General features: G+C 42.8%; 1 protein-coding gene across 1 annotated transcript in view; it reads right to left on the bottom strand.

The window, feature by feature from the left end:
• Positions 1-19929, bottom strand: part of NOL11 (nucleolar protein 11) — a 35373-nt gene extending 15444 nt beyond the window's left edge. The window contains exons 1-9 of the mRNA XM_054978429.1: positions 19744-19929; positions 18350-18463; positions 15057-15113; positions 14058-14203; positions 12969-13026; positions 11382-11523; positions 10656-10853; positions 5798-5874; positions 3846-3969 (exon numbers count right to left, since the gene is read on the bottom strand). Of these exons, the coding sequence (XP_054834404.1) occupies positions 3846-3969; positions 5798-5874; positions 10656-10853; positions 11382-11523; positions 12969-13026; positions 14058-14203; positions 15057-15113; positions 18350-18463; positions 19744-19887 (1060 nt within the window). The 5' untranslated portion in view covers positions 19888-19929. The remainder of the gene's footprint in view (positions 1-3845; positions 3970-5797; positions 5875-10655; positions 10854-11381; positions 11524-12968; positions 13027-14057; positions 14204-15056; positions 15114-18349; positions 18464-19743) is intronic.
• Between the last annotated feature and the right edge of the window lie 1446 nt (positions 19930-21375).

Genomic DNA, 21375 nt, shown 5'->3' on the forward strand with positions numbered 1-21375 from the left:
TAAAGTCTGCTTTACTATGCAAGTAAAGTGACACTGAGGAAAATGTCTCCTTTCTAAATGTGAACATCATAAATCCAGTCCAACAGGCGACTTTGTGTGCTTTTTACAATGGGTTTGATGCCAGGGAGCATGACTGATAAGTTGTCATAAATGCCAGTTCAAGGCTTTAGTAGACAGTATTCTTTCACTAACCAGGGTCACCCAACTAGATTAATTTATTCTTAGGCAACCTACCTTGCCTTGTTCAATTTGCATTATATCTTACGTATAATGCAGTGGAAAAACTGCAGCCTGCAAGTTCTATTAAGTTAATAATCAACATGAACACATGCTGAAATGAGGTATGTATAAACATATTTAAACAATCGATAATAATGTTTATATCAATAATAATAATAATAATAGTAGTAGTAGTAGTAGTAATAATAATAATAATAATAATACTATTTGATTTATATGCTACCCTTCAGGACAACTTAATGCCACACTCAGAGCAGTTTACAAAGTATGTTATTTTTATCCTCACAACAATCACCCTGTGAGGTGGGTAGGGCTGAGAGAGCTCCGAGAAGCTGTGACCAACCCAAGGTCACCCAGCTGGCTTCAAGTGGAGGAGTAGGGAATCAAACCCAGTTCTCCAGATTATAGTCCTATCATTCTACATCAAACTGACTCAACATTCAGTACGGACTTCAGCAAATATTTGAATTACACACAGAAGATTTTTGTGCTTATATCCATCTAGTATGTTTTTATCTTGGCCCTTCTTGAAGGAACTCAGGATGGGGTACATGGTTGCCTCGTCCTCATTTTAACCTCATGGTTATCCAGTGAACTTTGTGGCAGAGCTCAAATTTAAATTCCAGTCTTCTATATCCTAGTCCATTATTCTAAACACTGCACAACATGGCCTCCCTACAGGGGTGCATCACTCAACACCAAATCCCAGCTCACATCTTCCACGAAGTTTTAGCCCTCACTCCTGACTAAATCAGTTTAAAGTACATTGTTCATTGATATCTTGACAAATTGCCCTTGACTTTAGGACCAGCCTGAATATTTAGGACTAGGGGTGCAATTCAGATTTGGAATTTGGTAAAAAAATAACAAATTTTACTTGATTCAGTAAAATTTGGCATTGCCAAACTTAAGTTTACCAAATTTATTCGGTAAAATTCAGTAAACTTCAGAAATCATGGCTGGGCTGTTCCTTTGCTAAGGAACACTAAAGCAACACTGCTTCCCACCTTTTTTAACCAGATAGGATGGGGGAGTGAGACAGAGCCAGAAGGGGGAAGAAGGGAGGAGTGTGAGTGGCCAATCCTTGCAGGAACTCTCCTTCTTTGGCCAATGGGATTCTCAAGGAGAGTGCCTTGTTTAAACTGGTGCAAGGAGTTAAATTAGGAAGCGTGCCTCAGTCAGCCTCCATTTTGTTCTAGCTTGGAGACTGAGAGAGACATGGGATCCATCTCATACAGCTGTGCTTGGAGCATTCCACTGTCTTGTGCTTGTGGCTGGGTACTGCTTGGTTCTGTTCTGTGGTGTTACCCCACTGGCTGAACCCAGGAGTTCTGTTGAGCTAAGTTGCGAGAGTATCCATTGGTTCAGTTTGGTTTGGGTATAATGGATGTGACTCCCTGGTGTGGGTTAAGTTGCAAGAGTGTTCCTTGCTTCAGTTTGGTTCTTGGGGGGGGGGGATTGCTTTAGTTTGCTTCTAGTTCCAAGACTGTCCCTCGCTTCAGTTAAGTTTGGGTGATTCTCTAGTGTGATGTTGATCCTCATAAGGAACAATGGAGAGTGGTTGGTCAGCATGCTCAGGGGGTGCTGGTTTTTTGGGGGGGATGTCAGTTTCATTCTGCTGGGCTTCCCCTGGGATGAGCTTGCATTTGGGAGCATGCCTTGGCTGCGGCATCCTTGCCCTGTGCGTATGTGACCTTGGGAAATAACTTGTAAAGTTGTCATCATTGGGAACAATGGAAAGTGCCTGGTCCACCTGCTCAGGGGGCACCAGGGTTTGGGGGTGGGGGGCATCAATTTACTTCTGTTGGACGGTCTGGTGTGGAGCTTGTATTTGGGAGTGTGCCTCTGTCCATGGCAGCTTGGCTCCATATGTTTCTGCAGTGGAAGTCAGCTTGGACTTTCCCCCCACAATAGGAACAAATGGAGTGGCTAGGGGCACCTTGTTCAGGGGCCCACAGAACTGAACCCCAGGGTCCAATCTCCATGAAACTTCAGGGGTCTTTATAGGACTGTCAGGAGTAAGTCCCCTGCAACCTTGGTGGATTTTGTTTGCAAAATGCCATCCCCAGCCCCCTGGATAGCCCCCAGATAGTTTTCCCTTTAGAGGATAATGGAGATTGGAAGTGGCTAGGGGCACTTTCTTTGGGGGGGGGCATAAAATGAAACGTTATGAAACTTGGGAGTTATTTAGAGAAGTTAGGAGTAGGTCTCCCATAAATGTGATTAAATTTGGTCAAAAATAACACACACACCCCCGCAGGCCACTGGATATTTCCAAATTGAGTTTCCCATAGAAAACAATGGCTGAATTTTACCATATTTGCTCTGTATTATCAAACTGAACTGGAGATGAATTCAGTATTCAGGGATTTCTGATCCCCCCGCCCAATTCAGTATTACTGAACCTGAATTTACCAATTTTTTTTGCCCTGTGCACACCCCTATTTAGGACCCAGGCTTTGAGTTTTGTATTTCAATGTCCATCTTTTCAAACTATTGCTACCACAAAGCCACATGCTAAATTGTTCATTGCAATTTTTTTAAAGCTATAAAAAAGTGCTATAGTATATATATTAATATGGAATAATCTTGTTTATCACCACAACATAAAGCTAACCCTAGCCAAATTTCCCCCCAATTTCTCATAATTTCATTACTAATTCTAAAAACTCTATTTAATTGAATTCTGAAGCCAGAAGTGAAAGCAATTGGTTACATCTACCTCCAATGAATGCCTGCATATGAATAAGCAATGACAAGCTCACACACACTTTCGTGTCATACTATAAAATATTCTGATGTGAAGTGATAAATAAGCTTTGTAAGAGTATAAGAGTTTGTACTCTTACTGAGGGTCACTGAGATATTACAATAAAATCTCTGCAGAAAATACTTGATGCCACAATGAAATTTCTAGGCTCCAGTGCAATGAGGGATTTGTCGAGTCCGGCATTCATTATCCTTCTGTCCCTCAAGCTGAAAATAAGCTGTTAACTTTTCAAGCCAGGGTCAGGATCTGCATTTTTGTTTAATATATAATAATACAATAATATAAACAAAATCAGGAGCTCCTCATTGGGATATTTAACTTAATGCACCCTGACTCTTCAATATACATACCAGGAAGAATCACCAGACTTAAGGTGACAGATAAGTAGGCAGAAAAGCATGTTTTTTGCACATGCTTTTAAAGCACAGAAATTAAAGCTCTTGAGAGAACTATTGCTGGGTGTGTTATTTTTAAACTAAAAGCTAAAGAAAAATGCTTCTAATATACCATGTTTCCCTAGGATACATCTTTTTGTATTTATTAGATTTATATGCAGCTTTTTAATGGTGATTTAGTGGTAAGTCCATTATGTGGAACTGTAGTCTGTAGTCATAGCTAACTTATGGCGACCCCTGCTGGAGTTTTCATGGCAAGAGACTAAAAGAGGTGATTTGCCATTGCCTGTCTCTGTAACTCTGGTCTTCGCTTGAGGTCTCCCATCCTATTGCTAACCAAGGCTGACCCTGCTTAGTCTCCGAGATCCAACGAGGCTGGACTTGCCTGAGCTATCTCGGTCAGGACACGTGGAACTAAAAGTGCACAAGTAAGCTCTTACCGGGTGTTGATGTACCCTTGACTTTCCCAAGAGCAGCTGCTAAGGATGATGTTTCACACTTATACAAGATTACTTTTAATTCCTTCCCATGTGTTACAAAGAGTCTGTCTCCATAACACCAACACTAGAAAAAATAGAATACATTGTTAGCAAGTAGGTATCTCTTTGATGAGGTGTTGCTTACCCATACACTCCAGCCACACCTGCAATCGAAGACGCTAGAGATTTCCAGTTCGAAAGGCAAGCTTTTCCCTACCTTTAGCTTCAGTTTCCTCACCAACACCAATTAGGCATTTTGAAAATCATGAAATTCACTGGTTATCATGCTATGTTGCAAAAGAATTTTCCTCCATAGTTTCCTAACTTTATGTAAAATGTGCAGCCACCTGAATGGTGGTTTCAAGTACTATTGTTATGATTTAACTCTAATATTCATAGAACAAATACAACAGAGTATGGGTTGCAGAAATTTGAAAAGAAGCATCAGTCTGTATGCAAAGATTAAACACTGCTGAAACAAACCCTAAGTAATTCAACAATACATCTTTAACAATGCAGAAACTACCCACTAGGAGCACGTCTACATCAACAGACAGTACCCAGAAATATAGTCAATAGTCCCTGTCCCTTTAGCACTGAATCTCTCCAAGCCATTTTTTACAGCGCAGCCCTATTACCTGAGTGTAAAAGCACTCTTGAATAATTCAGTTTTGTGGCGTTTGTGGACCTCCTGACCTCTTCAGCTAGGCTACTCCACACATGCCACCACAGAGAATGCATGTTTACAGGCAGCAACCAACCTTGCACAGTTGTAGGGTGGTATCTGCAGAAGGCCCTGTTCAGATGAGCAAAGCTGCCATGGCAGAGCACAGAGGGAAAGGCAGTCCCCTGCAGGCATGAGGGGCCAAGGCCACGGAGGGATTTATACTGAATTGTATTGAACCGAGCGTGCTAACTGATAAGTAGCCAACTGCAGAACGGACATAATATGCATGCTTTGCCTAGCTCCTAATGCAAAACAAGCTGCAGCTTTTTGTTATATAATTATTATTGTGAGCTGCCTTGAAGGCCCGCAGGGTAAAAAAATTAGTAGATAAATAATTTAAAATAATAAACTATTGCTTGACAGCCCTGCAGATAACTCAATGAACAAGCATCACTCCTTAACTAATGGAAAAGTCCATTCCCACAGCCATTGTCCTAATGCAGAAATTTATAAAGCCCAGGCGCGCCTGGGAATCTGGATTACGGGGGCTTTATCATTCATTTCACTGAGCAAAGGATGAGGCTGCTGAAGGAGCTCTGTGCGCACATTTTAGCATCCAAGGCTGCAGGCCACCAGGGGATTCAGATTCATGTTCTTCATAAGAACATTGCCTTAGCCACTATGTAACAGTGCAGTGATTTAAAGTCTTCGTGTGCAACTTGCTTCCGTGAATGCAGTTCTGTCCATGCCATCCTATAAATACACCAAATGAAGCGTGTCCTGCAACAGGCGACGGAGAACTAGCATGGATGTGGACTGCCTGAAACGGAGCATGCTTTTGGTCTACTAAAGGTTTTTGGTTTTTTTAAAATCTCCAAATGCTGAGCCAATAAAGAATTTGATGGAGAATTGTAAATAAAAACTAAACAGACATGGCACAGTAATATGCATCAACAGGATTAGCCAGTACATCCAGTGAACACTAAATCAATGCAAAATATCTTGTTATCCGCAAGAGTTCTTTAACTATTTTTATTTCTTTCAGGACAAATATTTAAGAGATTAATGATTTTTCTTGTAGTAATAATTACTACAAGTATTCTCAATGATAGGAAATGTTTTAAGGCTCGATTACTACATGCTTTCTTTCAATAAGATATACCTCATATAACCGCATATGAATTTCTACTGTGAACTATCTACTACAAATTTAACTATGTTCCTAAAAACAAACGTGCAAGCCTACCTGCCCAGTAGATCCCAGTGGCAATTCTTTTGAATCCTGTAATGTTTGAAACTTTATATTCCATATGGAAACACATTCTATAAACAGGGAAATGTCAAAAGTCATGCATTACATTTATATATTTTATTTATATCCAAACTTTTCTCTCCATTACATCAGTCTCATTTCCTCTATTTAATCCCCACAACAACCCTATGAGGTAGGTTAGGCAAAGAAAGACTGGCCCAAGTTCACCCTGTAAGTTCCCATAGCAGAGTGGGGATTCAGACTTCGGTTCGACCAGATCCTGTTCCAACCCCCTATCATTGCATCACACTGGCTATTGACCCATGCACCAATGGCAACTGTGAATTTGACCTGTAAATGTATTAAAATATTTTGGCAATATATCCAAATGAGAACAACAACTCATGCATATGTTAAGAACTTCTTATTGACTACTTGCAATACTTGCTGCAATTTCACTGCATGATTTGAACAATCTGTTTTAAATCTTAGTAGCTACACCGGCTAGTAGTCTGTATACAAGAACAGATTCAACAATCTTTCTATTAAGATTCAGTTCCACAGTTCAACTTTACTGTGCATGCTTATATAATTTATCAGATCAAGATTAACATGTCTTTTCCTTCCTTGACATGCCTTGGTCTTTCTCCTTCCTGTGGAACACACACTTTCAAACCATCAAGCATTGTCAACTGGTGGAGTATTATTTGACCACCATCAAATATTCTTTGAAACCAAGAAAGCCGCTGTATGGGTAACAGCTTATTTTTATTTCATCACACAAAGGCAGAGGAGAAGACTGCTCCTACCCTAGACTTGAAGTAGTAAGGGACAAACCAAACAGCACAGCAAAATGTATCCTACCGATCCCTTATTATCTCTTAACAGAAACCAAAAGTCATTAGTGGCAAAGAACCTTGTAATGATTTTAAGTATGTATGAGTCTTTAAATGCTTGGTGTGGTACAGATGAAGAGTGGGGGTGAGAGAGAGGGATGAGGGAGCGATATGATTGGTTGATGACCGAGAGTGTGGACGGAGTGAAGGCAGTTTTAGACTTAGAGTGGAGAGAAAAGATTCAGTCAGGGCAAGAGAGGCAAGCTGGGTGCAGCTTGAGTATTTTTAAGCAGTTCTGAGAGAAATACTGAGTCTGGTTTTAGCAGGCAAGCCATGTGCAGCCTGAGCATGTTTAAGCAGTTCTGAGAGAAATATTGAGTCTGGTTTTAGCAGGCAAGCTGGGTGCAGCCTGAGCATGTTTAAGCAGTTCTGAGAGAAATATTGAGTCTGGTTTTAGCAGGCAAGCTATGTGCAGCCTGAGCATGTTTAAGCAGTTCTGAGAGAAATATTGAGTCTGGTTTTAGCAGGCAAGCTGGGTGCAGCCTGAGCATGTTTAAGCAGTTCTGAGAGAAATATTGAGTCTGGTTTTAGCAGGCAAGCTATGTGCAGCCTGAGCATGTTTAAGCAGTTCTGAGAGAAATATTGAGTCTGGTTTTAGCAGGCAAGCTGGGTGCAGCCTGAGCATGTTTAAGCAGTTCTGAGAGAAATATTGAGTCTGGTTTTAGCAGACAAGCCATGTGCAGCCTGAGCATGTTTAAGCAGTTCTGAGAGAAATATTGAGTCTGGTTTTAGCAGACAAGCCATGTGCAGCCTGAGCATGTTTAAGCAGTTCTGAGAGAAATATTGAGTCTGGTTTTAGCAGGCAAGCCATGTGCAGCCTGAGCATGTTTAAGCAGTTCTGAGAGAAATATTGAGTCTGGTTTTAGCAGGCAAGCTGGGTGCAGCCTGAGCATGTTTAAGCAGTTCTGAGAGAAATATTGAGTCTGGTTTTAGCAGGCAAGCTATGTGCAGCCTGAGCATGTTTAAGCAGTTCTGAGAGAAATATTGAGTCTGGTTTTAGCAGGCAAGCTGGGTGCAGCCTGAGCATGTTTAAGCAGTTCTGAGAGAAATATTGAGTCTGGTTTTAGCAGGCAAGCTATGTGCAGCCTGAGCATGTTTAAGCAGTTCTGAGAGAAATATTGAGTCTGGTTTTAGCAGGCAAGCTGGGTGCAGCCTGAGCATGTTTAAGCAGTTCTGAGAGAAATATTGAGTCTGGTTTTAGCAGACAAGCTGTGTGCAGCCTGAGCATGTTTAAGCAGTTCTGAGAGAAATATTGAGTCTGGTTTTAGCAGGCAAGCCATGTGCAGCCTGAGCATGTTTAAGCAGTTCTGAGAGAAATATTGAGTCTGGTTTTAGCAGGCAAGCTGGGTGCAGCCTGAGCATGTTTAAGCAGTTCTGAGAGAAATATTGAGTCTGGTTTTAGCAGGCAAGCTATGTGCAGCCTGAGCATGTTTAAGCAGTTCTGAGAGAAATATTAAGTCTGGTTTTAGCAGGCAAGCCATATGCAGCCTGAGCATGTTTAAGCAGTTCTGAGAGAAATATTGAGTCTGGTTTTAGCAGGCAAGCCATGTGCAGCCTGAGCATGTTTAAGCAGTTCTGAGAGAAATATTGAGTCTGGTTTTAGCAGGCAAGCTGGGTGCAGCCTGAGCATGTTTAAGCAGTTCTGAGAGAAATATTGAGTCTGGTTTTAGCAGGCAAGCTATGTGCAGCCTGAGCATGTTTAAGCAGTTCTGAGAGAAATATTGAGTCTGGTTTTAGCAGGCAAGCCATGTGCAGCCTGAGCATGTTTAAGCAGTTCTGAGAGAAATATTGAGTCTGGTTTTAGCAGGCAAGCCATGTGCAGCCTGAGCATGTTTAAGCAGTTCTGAGAGAAATATTGAGTCTGGTTTTAGCAGGCAAGCTGGGTGCAGCCTGAGCATGTTTAAGCAGTTCTGAGAGAAATATTGAGTCTGGTTTTAGCAGGCAAGCTATGTGCAGCCTGAGCATGTTTAAGCAGTTCTGAGAGAAATATTGAGTCTGGTTTTAGCAGGCAAGCTGGGTGCAGCCTGAGCATGTTTAAGCAGTTCTGAGAGAAATATTGAGTCTGGTTTTAGCAGACAAGCTGTGTGCAGCCTGAGCATGTTTAAGCAGTTCTGAGAGAAATATTGAGTCTGGTTTTAGCAGGCAAGCTGGGTGCAGCCTGAGCATGTTTAAGCAGTTCTGAGAGAAATATTGAGTCTGGTTTTAGCAGGCAAGCTATGTGCAGCCTGAGCATGTTTAAGCAGTTCTGAGAGAAATATTGAGTCTGGTTTTAGCAGGCAAGCTGGGTGCAGCCTGAGCATGTTTAAGCAGTTCTGAGAGAAATATTGAGTCTGGTTTTAGCAGGCAAGCTATGTGCAGCCTGAGCATGTTTAAGCAGTTCTGAGAGAAATATTGAGTCTGGTTTTAGCAGGCAAGCTGGGTGCAGCCTGAGCATGTTTAAGCAGTTCTGAGAGAAATATTGAGTCTGGTTTTAGCAGGCAAGCTATGTGCAGCCTGAGCAAGTTTAAGCATTTCTAGGAGAAATATCGAGTCTGGTTTTAGCAGGCAAGCTATGTGCAGCCTGAGCATGTTTAAGCAGTTCTGAGAGAAATATTGAGTCTGGTTTTAGCAGGCAAGCTGGGTGCAGCCTGAGCATGTTTAAGCAGTTCTGAGAGAAATATTGAGTCTGGTTTTAGCAGGCAAGCTATGTGCAGCCTGAGCATGTTTAAGCAGTTCTGAGAGAAATATTGAGTCTGGTTTTAGCAGGCAAGCTGGGTGCAGCCTGAGCATGTTTAAGCAGTTCTGAGAGAAATATTGAGTCTGGTTTTAGCAGGCAAGCTATGTGCAGCCTGAGCAAGTTTAAGCATTTCTAGGAGAAATATCGAGTCTGGTTTTAGCAGGCAAGCTGTGTGCAGCCTGAGCATGTTTAAGCATTTCTGAGAGAAATATTGAGTTGGGGCAAGAGAGGCGAGCTGTGTGCAGCCTGAGAGTGTCCATGTATTTTTGAGAGAAAAGCAACCTGTGTGGAAGCCTGAACTGTGTGTGTCTGTGAGACTATATATTCATTCTATTTGAAGCAGGCAAACTGTGTGTGCGCCTGAGAGAGGAAGTCTATGTGTATTTGAGTGAGAGGTTGATAACTGAAGCCTGAGAGAAGATCTGTGTGACTGGGTTTAAGTAAAATAACTTTAAGAACTGAGAACTACTCTTTGGAAACCATCAAGTTTTAGAAATAATATGAAACCGATACGCTTCTTATAAAATTAAAAAAATTATTTTGTTTTTTTTTAAATCCCAGAGTTATTCCTATATCCCATTCCTATCTTCAGGGCCACACAGTACCACAAAAAGCCTGATCCTTGGGCATGTTACCAAAAGGGAAATTTAAATAACTTGGAATATAATTCCTGGTGGCAGCAATCTACCCAGAGGGTGTAAGAGAAAGATTAAAGGCAAAATCTACCCAAGAGGAAGAAAGGGTCGTAACAGAACTCCCATGACTTCATCTTGCTCGCTGCAGAAACTACCCCCCTACATGTGAATGGATGGTTTACTCCGGAAAGTTCCTTTCATGGACTGAACTTGGGTCTCAGGCTTGCAACTTAGACCTCTAAAAGTAGCTTTTGTTAGCAACACGGCTAACTCCTCTGCATCTATTACTTTGGTGAGACACTGGCTTAAGTATAAAGATACTTTAATCATCAGCAATCTCAGCTACTGCAGCACCTATTCTCCTGCCACCAAACAGTTGCTCCTGGGGGCTGGAGAGACCCTCAGAAACAGTGTGGGTTACAACAGATGGGCTGCAGCTCAAGTCCCCCCCCCCCCACACCTTGGAAATACCTTTTGCTTGAAGATTGTTAGTTTCAAATGCAACTATATCCAAGAATATTTCCTGGATGTTTCCTGCTTAACAGCAACTAATTAAATTGAGAAAGTTTAGGGCACCCATTTGGTCCAGAAACAATTTGCCTTACCTTTAATGTTTTTGTCTGGGGAATCCAGACATCCCGTTACAGCGATATGATTGTTATCAAGAACAGCAATCGAAGCATGTTTAAAAATAGTGCCAGATTCTTGAAGTCTGGTCAGAAGTGACTTTGGTAAAATACGCTCTTCCTCAGCGTCATTCTGTTGTAGTGGGACCAGAACCTTATAAACACATCCACTGGAATCTAAGAATAGAGTCAAATTAGAGAATGGATAGCAAGAATATTTTAAATATGTTTTGATCCACAACACATCACTCTGAAGGAGGCCAGACAAATTTTCCCTTCAGGAGAAGGGTGGGAGTCTCTTTTCCTCGCTTTGTCCTTTTCTTCCCACTGCATAGGTGGGAATCCATCCACCATCCACCTCAGCCATATGCATGCAATCCTCAGCTGCCCAAAGAAACCCAGTGGGTTACGGCTAAGGTACAACTTGCCAGAAAGATTCAAGGAGACAGGAGAGAGATCAGGTTTTCTTTTTTGCATGCATAACTAGGAATACTGTATCAACAGCAGATACGCTAGCTTGTGGTATTCTCATGTAGCATCCCTTATGACTGATATTCAATAGTAACTGTGAAAACTAGGGGGGGATGTATAGTTAATTGCTATTATGTATGTCAGCTATATAACGTTTAATTTCAAAACATGGAGTAAAAGCAGTACCATGTGTGCTCACATGCAGTGTACAGTTAAATATACTTCAGTACTTACACAAACACAGGAGTGTGACAATTCTGTTTTCCACATATACTGCAAAACTCAGTGGAGTGGACGACTCGCCTCCGTGATCAAGTTTAAACTTGTAAAGGCTATACGGGTTACAGTGTTGGACATATACGAAGCAATTCGCATCCTGAAAATAAAGATTAGTCTCCTTCATTTCCCACACAATCTGACATGTAAAAGACATTGCAATTAGAGACTAGAAGTTAGTGTATTACATATAAAATTTAAAATTTTAAGGCTTAACGGCAACATTAATAAAAACAGTAGTACAAATAGCTTATTTGAGGTACTCCTATTGAAAAGGTAATCACAATGCAATGTTAATCAGCAAGATAAAAGTGAAAGAAAAGGTCTCACCAGTATAAAGCAATTTCATATGTTTATACCAGTGGCCCTTGTACAACCATATTACCAAACAGTTCCCCTCTCCCGTTACAATCCCCTGGAACAAAAATGTCAAGAAACTCAGTGGGATACATGGTGGCTGAGGAAAACTCTGTCCTCTCTTAAGGAAACTTAAGGGCACGTATGCATTCCAGATGGATACGGGCAAATGAGACAGCCGATTCAGATTGTAAGGAACTGCAACAGATTCTTACAAAATGAGAAGAGTTTCCTAATTATGCCGAAACAATTTCAACAAAGGCTTTCCTGATGTTCAACATGAACAGATTGTTTCTACGTCTGCAAACAATTCACTGGGTTGTATGCAACAAACCACCAGCGCGACACACATGACTTCCCCCTTGTTTTCCTCCCTCCAGCAATCCCTTTCGACTCCTGGAAAGATGACAGTGGACAACGGCACACACAGAAAAGGCTGCAGGGTTCACGAAATGTAGTGAGGAGAGAAAACCGGGCATGCCCTCCTCCCCACTTGCGCAAGCAGATCGCCACGCCTCTCCATACGGATCTTGAGATTCCAGCCATCATTTTCGGCAGGTCAAAAGGGACTGCTGGAGAAAGGGGGATAACCTGCCAGCACCTTCTAACTGTTCATTAGATACCACACATTTAAATATTATGAGAATTACAAGTGAGAAAAGCAATATATGACGTAACAGTAGTACCATGTACAACCTCTACTAATTCTCCAAGGGCATAGTAACATTTCCCTCATGGTGATATGCCAACGGAGGACGTAAGAGAACAAGATTTTAATAGGTCTGAAGAGCATCTTACCGTCGGCCACTTGCATGATTTCTGAGGAGCTCACACATACTGTGCACAAATTCTGATTGCCTGCTGCGAATACGTCATTCAGATACAGCATTCCACAGGTTTACATTAGAATTAGCACGAATATCTACATATTAATTTGTGAAGTCAAGTCTATGTTTGAATAATCTGTTTCAGAAGCTTACTGTGACTGAAGCCATCAAATTAAAGTATGTAATATATACGTATGTAGCCTTACTTACCTTAATTAAAATCGATTCAAGCAGCACTGGTCACACATTACTTTGCACAGAATGTGAAACAGACGCAGAAGATACATCGCCAAGCACATACACCGCCAAACATTTAATGCAAGCTGTCTAAAAATGTCGCGTGGCTGCTTTAAAAACTCACCTGCTCAGTAACAAATAGAACAACAGGCTTTTCTATTCCCACAAAAGCGTCACTCCATCTAAAAACCAATTGCATTATTATTACTACAAGACAAAGTACTGCCAAACAGAATGCTGAATACATTTTTAAAGCAACAGCTCAATGTGTTCCTTGGGATTCAAAGCCACTGCGACCCAAATTAAGCATCAGCATTGATACCAACTCAAATGCACATTTGATTCTATGAAGTTCAGCTGTAGTGTACTTGTGGAAACAGATTTACACACACACACACACGCACGCACGCGCACACACACACACACACACACCATTTTCACCATTTTCCAGCAGCACCTTTTGATGCACCAAAAGCTGCTGCCATCATACAGGATGGAGGAGTGCAGTTAAGAGAGAGAAGCAGACACCCCCTTCCCCTCTTCTACTAGCAGTTCTTCCACTGGCACAAGAGGCTTCACTGGCCTAAGGGCAGCAGATGGGGGCTGTTTGGCCTACTCCCCATCCCACCTGAGAACAGCCACCTGTGTTGTGAAGCTGTGTGTCCCTGTGGATCCCCTGAGACGTGTCAAAAGGGGCTGTTGGGGGAGAGGGCATGTGGGGAAGAGCAGAATCTGTGACTGCCTCCGAACGAGTACTTTGTAGGATCCAATCAAAAGTTTATTTAAATAGCTGTCCTGACTTTTTCATCTGAAACACAAGGCAGCTTACAATTAACCACAGACACCAAGTATCCAATACGAAGTACAAATGGATGGAAGCAGGCCAATGAGCAGGGCTTCCCATACCATCCCTCCCCTCTTTCAGAAAGCCGAAATGCTAATGAAAGGGCAAGTTAACAGCTGAGCCTGGTGTTCTGATGGGGCGAACCTTGAACTCTCTCCCTCTCTTTTGGCTAAGATGCAGTTCTGTATTTTACACTATTTGCAAAAGGAGCAGCTTTTGAGGCTTGCAACTGTAATGAAGCAGGGTTTTGCTTCACCTCGCAGCAATGAAACGCAGCACAAAGGTGCAGGGACCTAAGTGGCCTGCATTAACAACTTCCCCATCACTTGATATTTGAACTGTGAAGCTAGACCAAGCTAGGGTACTCACCTAATCATTTCATTTGAAACAACGTTTTCAATTCCTTGTTGAGGTGCAGCCAGCAGAACATCCAAACTCTTCACAGCTCCGTTCTTGAACAGGACCAGGGGTTCAGCATGAGGCACTGAGTGTATCCGATAAACATCTGCCGACAACTGCAAAAACACGACAAAAAACCCTTGGTCTTATTGTATCTCTTCTAAGACGTGTAATCTGATTGCAAATAAGGCCAAGGTGCCTGGTTAAACCCCTCCCCTGCAATAAATATTGAAATGAGCTGCAAAATTGTTTTACTCCATCCAGCTTCACTGCTCCATCAACTAAGGGCAAAGAGGGAGCAAGAAGTTGTTCTATCTTAATTCTACAACTTACAAGATATGGATAGAAAACCACTTGAAGATTTCAGGCAGTTCATTCTGCACCTCTTTGAAAGAGGGAGGATACAAATATAAAATAAGGAATTAAAATAATTGAAAGAAATACCAACTCAATTAAGACAGTATTTAAATTACAATTCTGGTCAGTCAAGCAGTACTGAGAGTGGAAATCCTGGGCTGGATCCTGTGCCTGACCATACAGGAATGGATTTGTTAGTCTCGGCTCTCTCTTAAACCCGGCTGCTACCATATCAGGCTTTACACATGGATCTGACTTCCTTTTGCCTTAAACGGCAAGTCGTGCCAACAAGGCAACAGCACAAGTAGCCCCTGTGATTAGAGCGAAGCGACGAGCAGAAAGACTCTGATCGCCTGTCTTCATACTGATCCAGGATCCCAGGCAATGTGCCAAAAGGGAATCATCGCGGTCTTACTTTTTATTCCTTCTGCCAGAAAGATGGCAACCCCCCTAACATTCATTATCTGATGCCTTCAAGGCCAGGCCAGAGATAAGGAGAAAGTCTTTCAATAAGGACTGGAAGAATGTACAGCTATGGCAAACGGAGCAGGGGCCAACAGACCCGCTATTCGAAAAGTCCTCTTCCACAATTTTATAGTAGCAAACACTTACTGTTGCTTTAAATGCTTTATCCAAGGTAGGGTCGTCTTCCTTCCATATCTGCAAAACCTTTAAAAAAGTGTACTGTTTTAATAAAGAGCTGTTCACGAACGATAACATTCAAAGTTTGGCTAAACACAGGCTCATTGGAGGCATGCAAGTTTCTTTGCCCTAGGACAATCCTCTAAAACAGCTATCAGAAAATTTTCTGATGCTTTATTATTCTGCTGTAAAAGCTCCACCCTACATATGTAAACAGAGTCTGTTTATCTATCATTGTCAGGGCTGCTGTGCTGCAAATCAATTATGTTAGATGGCCTAATGTGGGATATGAAACAAGGACAAATCCCAGTCCTCGTACATAGTGTATTTGCCTTCTTTTGCTAACATAATTTAAGTATTTAACTTACTTAAATTTGAATCAGACATTTTCCAGTTCAAATTTTACCAGAAAACCAACCTTGCCGACTACAGTAGAGATGCCTGTGCACACGTATTACATATTGCAGAGGCCAACCCCAACAAATCCAGAGCGTCCAGAATCCTCTCAGCCAAGGTATATTTAAAGACTTTCATCCACAAAACATAAATTAATTTTAAACATTTTATTTTTTAAAAAAAAGCTATTCCATGTTTCCCTGAATTCAGAACTGGTTACACAAATCCAAAGTTATAACTATCAATGCAACAAATTCACTTCAGTAAAGCAGAACAGAAACCTGCCTTGGCCTCCCTTATTGCGAACGTATTGGCTTGTGGCTAAAGAAAGACAATGAGGAAGAGCAACAGTACAGAGTTTTGCCCTCGCTTACACCAACTCTTGTGCGAAAAGCCCCCCCCCTTCAGTAGGAAAAAAAAAAGATGTAGAGTCCAATTCTAATTCTGTGTGCATGGAAATAAGCCAATTAATTTCAATGTAAGTACGTTTCGGATTGTTTCGTTAGTCTGCATATTGAGCAGCTTAACCAAGTAAACAAGACTAAATGCGGCACTAGGACTTGCTTTCACTACTAAATGCGTATTGCGGAAGTTATTTACTTACTGAAGACTTTCTTATCAAGGGATAAAGTCATAGGAGCAGCGGTCTTGAACCAATAGATTGGACCCGCAGGTGCCGAGTCTTACTTACTGAGTCACGAGACCCTGTAGAGCTGTCATTTTTGGGCTGCCTTTTGGAAGAACCTGCTGTTAGTAGGGATGCACAGAGACCAAGTACGCCATGGCTCTGGTTTCTGTTTGCCTGAACACTGAGAGCAAGATGTATAGAGGCTCCTCTGCCGAACAAGAAACAAAGAACAGAACAAACTGTATGCAGGGGGAAACAAGTCTTTGAGACTGACTGACTGTATTATTATTGAAGTTTCATGGTATTCTTTTGTGATTAATTACTCCAAACATTTAGGTGAGATGTGTTCCTGCCCGAGGAGGTATTCTGACGAAACAACAGGCAATACTGCTGGCTCTGGTTGTTGGGCGGCCAGGCTCGTCCTCTGGACGTTTGCTTCTGCAACACTCCTCACATCTGCTCAAGATCAAATGGAAGGACTATTTACAAATAGTCAAGGACTATTACTGGCTTGACTATGCAGAATAGCTCTTCACTTACCAGTTTACTCTTCTTTGTTTGACCTCCGCTGGAACCTATGTATTTGGTGGACTTTACTTACTTTTGTAGAACGGCTTAATTTGGGTGATTGTATGCTTTGATTCATGCTTTGACTATGCCTGGTGAATGTATGTTTTGATTTATGCTTTGATTATGCTTGTTTGATTTCCACTTTTCATGGTGTTTAAAACATTATAGTTTAGTGATTTAATATATTTGACTGGCAAGTTCATTATTTGTTTCCCCCTACATACAGTTTGTTCTGTTCTTTGTTTCCTGAACACTGAGAGAAGCAGTATGTCAGCAAGATGAGGCCACTCAGTGGTGCAGAGGATTCCTCCATGGTTTTGTCCCTTGGCTTGTTCTTTTGTATAGCACACCACCTGGTGCTCAGTTTGTATTTCTTTCTCCTGGTTCTCTTCGTCTACTACTCGCAGTCCTAGTTTTAATACATGCAAAGTCTCCCTCTGACTCTCACCTAACTTTGATATCATGAGATTTTCTATCACATTTTTGCTAAACGGATTCCGGTTCTGGAAAGATGAGAGATTAATGTATAAATGAAATTAGGTCTCAAATAAAATGCCCTTCACTATAGTCCTGTTACTAATGAAACTTGGGAGAAAAAGTGATCAAACACATTCACAGGTCTAGCACAGATTATGTATGCTTCAATAGGTTACGGGCTTGTTTTTGGGCCTGGTACTTTTCAATATTTTTATCAATGATCTGGAGGAAGGGGTAAATGGGCTGCTCTTTAAATTTGCTGATGATACCAAATTGGGAGGAGTGGCAAACACCCAAGAAGACAGAGTTAAAATTCAACAAGACCTGAATACTCTGGAGAAGTGGGCAGTTGTGAACAGGATGCAATTCAACATAGATTAAGTGTATAGTATTACATCTGGGCCACAAAAATGTGAAGCACAAATACAGGATGGGTGATACACTTTTGAGAAATGCTGTATGTGAAAGAGATCTTGGGGTAAGAGTGGCCTGTAAACTAAATATGAGCAGTCAGTGTGACGCGGTAGCAAAAAAGGCAAACTCAGTCTTGGGCTGTATCAAAAGGGCCGTTGCATCGAAATCGCAGGAGGTCATAGTCCCTCTCTATACTGCCTTGGTCAGACCGCACCTGGAGTACTGTGTGCAGTTCTGGAGGCCCCACTTCAAAATGGATGTGGACAAAATCGAGAGGGTGCAGAAGAGAGCAACGAGGATGATCAGGGGGTCTGGAGACTGAGCCCTACGAGGAAAGGCTGAGGGCCTTGGGAATGTTTAGTTTGGAGGAGACTGAGGGGGGACATGATTGCTCTCTTTAAATATTTGAAAGGCTGTCATTCAGTGAAGGGCAAGGAGCTGTTCCAGTTGGCAGCAGAGGATAGGACCCGAAGCAACAGGCTTAAATTACATGCAGAAAGGTACTGGCTGGATATTAGGAAAAAACTTTTTCATGGTCAGAGCAGTTCAAAGGTGAAATCAGCTGCCTAAGGAGGTGGTGAGCTCCCCTTCCCTGGCAGTTTTCAAGAAGAGGCTGGACAAATATTGGTCAGAGATGCTTAAGGTTCATCCTGCATTGGGCAGGGGGTTGGACTAGAAGGTCTGTATGGCCCCTTCCAATTTTGTGATTCTGTAATAGTCTAGAGAATACAATACAGCATTTTTCTGCAAGCCAGTCACATCAATTTAAAAAACATACCTTATCATCATGGACAAGAACAAATTCTCCTGTTTCAAAATTGCTCACAGCTGGACAAGTAATGGCTTGGCCTTGTTTGACTGACCAGCAACCCAATGGTTTTTGATCAGAAACCTTATGGGAGAAAAAAAAACACACCAAAGCTATCAACTGTGATTTAGCATTACATAATAAAGTTTGTTTCAGGTGGGTACCCATGTTGGTCTGTAGTAGGAAAGCAAGATTCAGGTCCAGTAGCAGCTAAAATATCAACTAGATTTCCAGGGTATGAGCTTTTGCAAGTCAAAACTTTAGAGAGTCAAAGCTCTCTTCATCAGATAGGTATTTGACAAACAGAACTTTGACTCGTGAAAGCTCATACACTGGAAATCTAGTTGGTCTTTCAGGTGATTGTAAAGTCTGTATGCCACCTTCTCCTGAGGAACTCAAAACAGCATATATAGTTCTCTGTTTTCATTCGACCTTCACAGCAACCCTGTCAGGTAAGCTTTGCTTGATAATGGTGAAGGCAGGATAGATAACAAGCAGAGCAAAAGGAAGCTTTGAAATGAAGACTATCAATGGCTAAAACAAGATGGGTATCTATGTCAGTCTGTCTGTAGCAGAGGAAAGAGCAAGATTTGTGGCTGGGTATGAGCTTTTGTGGCCCTAACCTGGATAGCCCAGACAAGCCTGATCTCATCGGATCTCAGAAGCTAAGCAGGGTCAGTCTTGGTAATAATTGGATAGGAGACCTCCAATGAAGAGCAGGCTTGCAGAGGCAAGCAATGGCAAACCACCTCTGTTAGTCTCTTGCCATGAAAACCCCGTCAGGGATCTCCATAAGTCAACTATGACTTGAGGGTGCTCTCCACCACCACGAGCTTTCGTGAGTCACAGCTCGCTTTTTCATGCAAGCTCAAACCCTACCACAAATTTTGATTAGTCTTACAGGTACTAAATAACTAGAGTTGCCAGCCTCCAGGTAGTGGCTGGAGATCTCCCGGAATTACAACTGGTCTCCAGGCCACAGAGATCAGTTCACCTGGAGAAAATGGCTACTGGGGGGGGGGGGACTCTATGGAATTATGCCATGCCGAGGTCCTTTCCCTCCCCAAACCCCACTTTCTCCAGGTTTCACCCCCCCAGATCTCCAGGAATTGCCCAAGTTGGAGCTGGCAACCCTATAAATGACTAAAACAGAACTTGATCTTCACCCCCCCATCCTACACAAATCCCTGCTGAAGGGATACTGAAGTCCCCCTCAGAGAACAGGACCCCCTCGCCCTCACTCTCCCACCCCACCCGCGTTAGAGGCGTCGTTCGCAAGCAGCACACGCAGCGTCAGGGGGGCTCGCGTGGCAACGGCGCAACGGCCGGCGAGGGGGAAGCGGGGCAAGAAGCGCCTCTTTTACCTTATACAGCGTAACCGTCCTGCCTCGGTCAGTGAGCAGCACGCGGTCGCCGTCCGGCTCCAACCCCAGCGGTCCCGGGGGGAGACCAGAGCCCCCAACCCCGGGCAAGTTACACAACGTGAACTCCTCGCAGAACGCCGCCATCTTGACGGTCGCGCGAGAAACCCGCCCCGAAGGCCGCCGGAGGAAGAATAGAGTGCGCGTGCGCGCAAGCCCCCACCGGTATTTTTTTTTCTCTTTATGGTTGAAAAAGAAGGGGCGGGAATTCGAACAGCTTCTGAAAAGCCGCCCAACGGCTGCGCGCAAGCGCAGTTAGTAGCACGGGGAGGGGGGGGGAACCTGAGGGTCGCCTTGGGGCAAAAGGAAGTGGCCGGGGAGGGAGGGAGGAAGGGGGGGGGAGTTGGGTTTGCTGTTGGACGTATTTGGGGGAGGCAGCGGCTGTCATCTCTGTCACGGATATGGGAGCCTGACTTTAAACGATTCAAAACTTTATCCTTCTGGTACTATTAGCAAGAGTCCGGAGGCACCTATAAGACTAACACACTTTGTAGTAGGATATGAGCTTTCGTGGGCCACAGCTCGCTTCTTCAGAAAGCTCCTGCCCTACCACAAATTTTGTTAGTCTTATAGGTGCTACTGGACTCTTGCTCTTTTCTACTGCTCCAGACAGACTAACACGGCTACCCATCTTGATCTGTCTTCTGGTGCTATGTTTGATTCCCACGAGGAAAGGGGCCCATGCGGTCAGAATCGAAGATGGGGTCTCATGACACCCTAAAAACAGACAGTGCTTACCGCGGCTTAAGCTTTTGTGGACCTGCTAATGTGCATGCGTTGAGAGCCAGTGCGCCATGTTTCCTGTGCATTGTATGCTGACGGTAAAACGAGAATATCAAGGCCGTAATCCCACTTTCCCCAGAGTAAGCTCCATTGAATAATAACAACAACAATAACAACATTTGATTTATATACCGCCCTTCAGGACAACATAATGCCCACTCAGAGCGGTTTACAAAGTATGCCATTATTATCTCCACAACAAAACACCCTGTGAGGTGGGTGGGGCTGAGAGATCTCTGAGAGAGCTGTGACTAGCTCAAGGTCACCCAGCTGGCTTCAAGTGGAGGAGTGGGGAACCAAACCTGGCTCTCCAGATTAGAGTCCTGAGCTCTTGACTACTACACCAAACTGAATGAAATGGGATTTCTGATTAGACCTGCTTGATTGCTCCCTTAGCAGTGGAGATGATACTTCTAAGGTTCTGACCTTCTGCCCGTTCTTCAAGATACACATCTTGTTATTTGGGATGTTTTTCCACCCCTGGCCGCAGTGGTCTGTGAAAGCTTATGTCTCAGTAAACATTTTTGTTAGCCAGAAAAGAAATGTCTATAAATTGCTAAAAGGCTCTTGTTTTTGCTGCAGCAGACTAACATGGATATAACATGGATGTGTGCCAGCATGTTATCTGGACAGAAGATCAGTGGAACACAACAGTGGGGTGCATATGAGAGGTGCTGCTGAACATGAGTGCTTTATGAGCAGAAGCCTGTTTGGCTTTCCTACTGGGCTACAAGTTCCTCTGTGTGAAGTAAAATAAAAAAGAGTCCAGTAGCACCTTTAAGACTAACCAAT

This window comes from Eublepharis macularius, chromosome 4, assembly GCF_028583425.1.
Source record: "Eublepharis macularius isolate TG4126 chromosome 4, MPM_Emac_v1.0, whole genome shotgun sequence".
Lineage (NCBI taxonomy): Eukaryota > Metazoa > Chordata > Lepidosauria > Squamata > Eublepharidae > Eublepharis > Eublepharis macularius.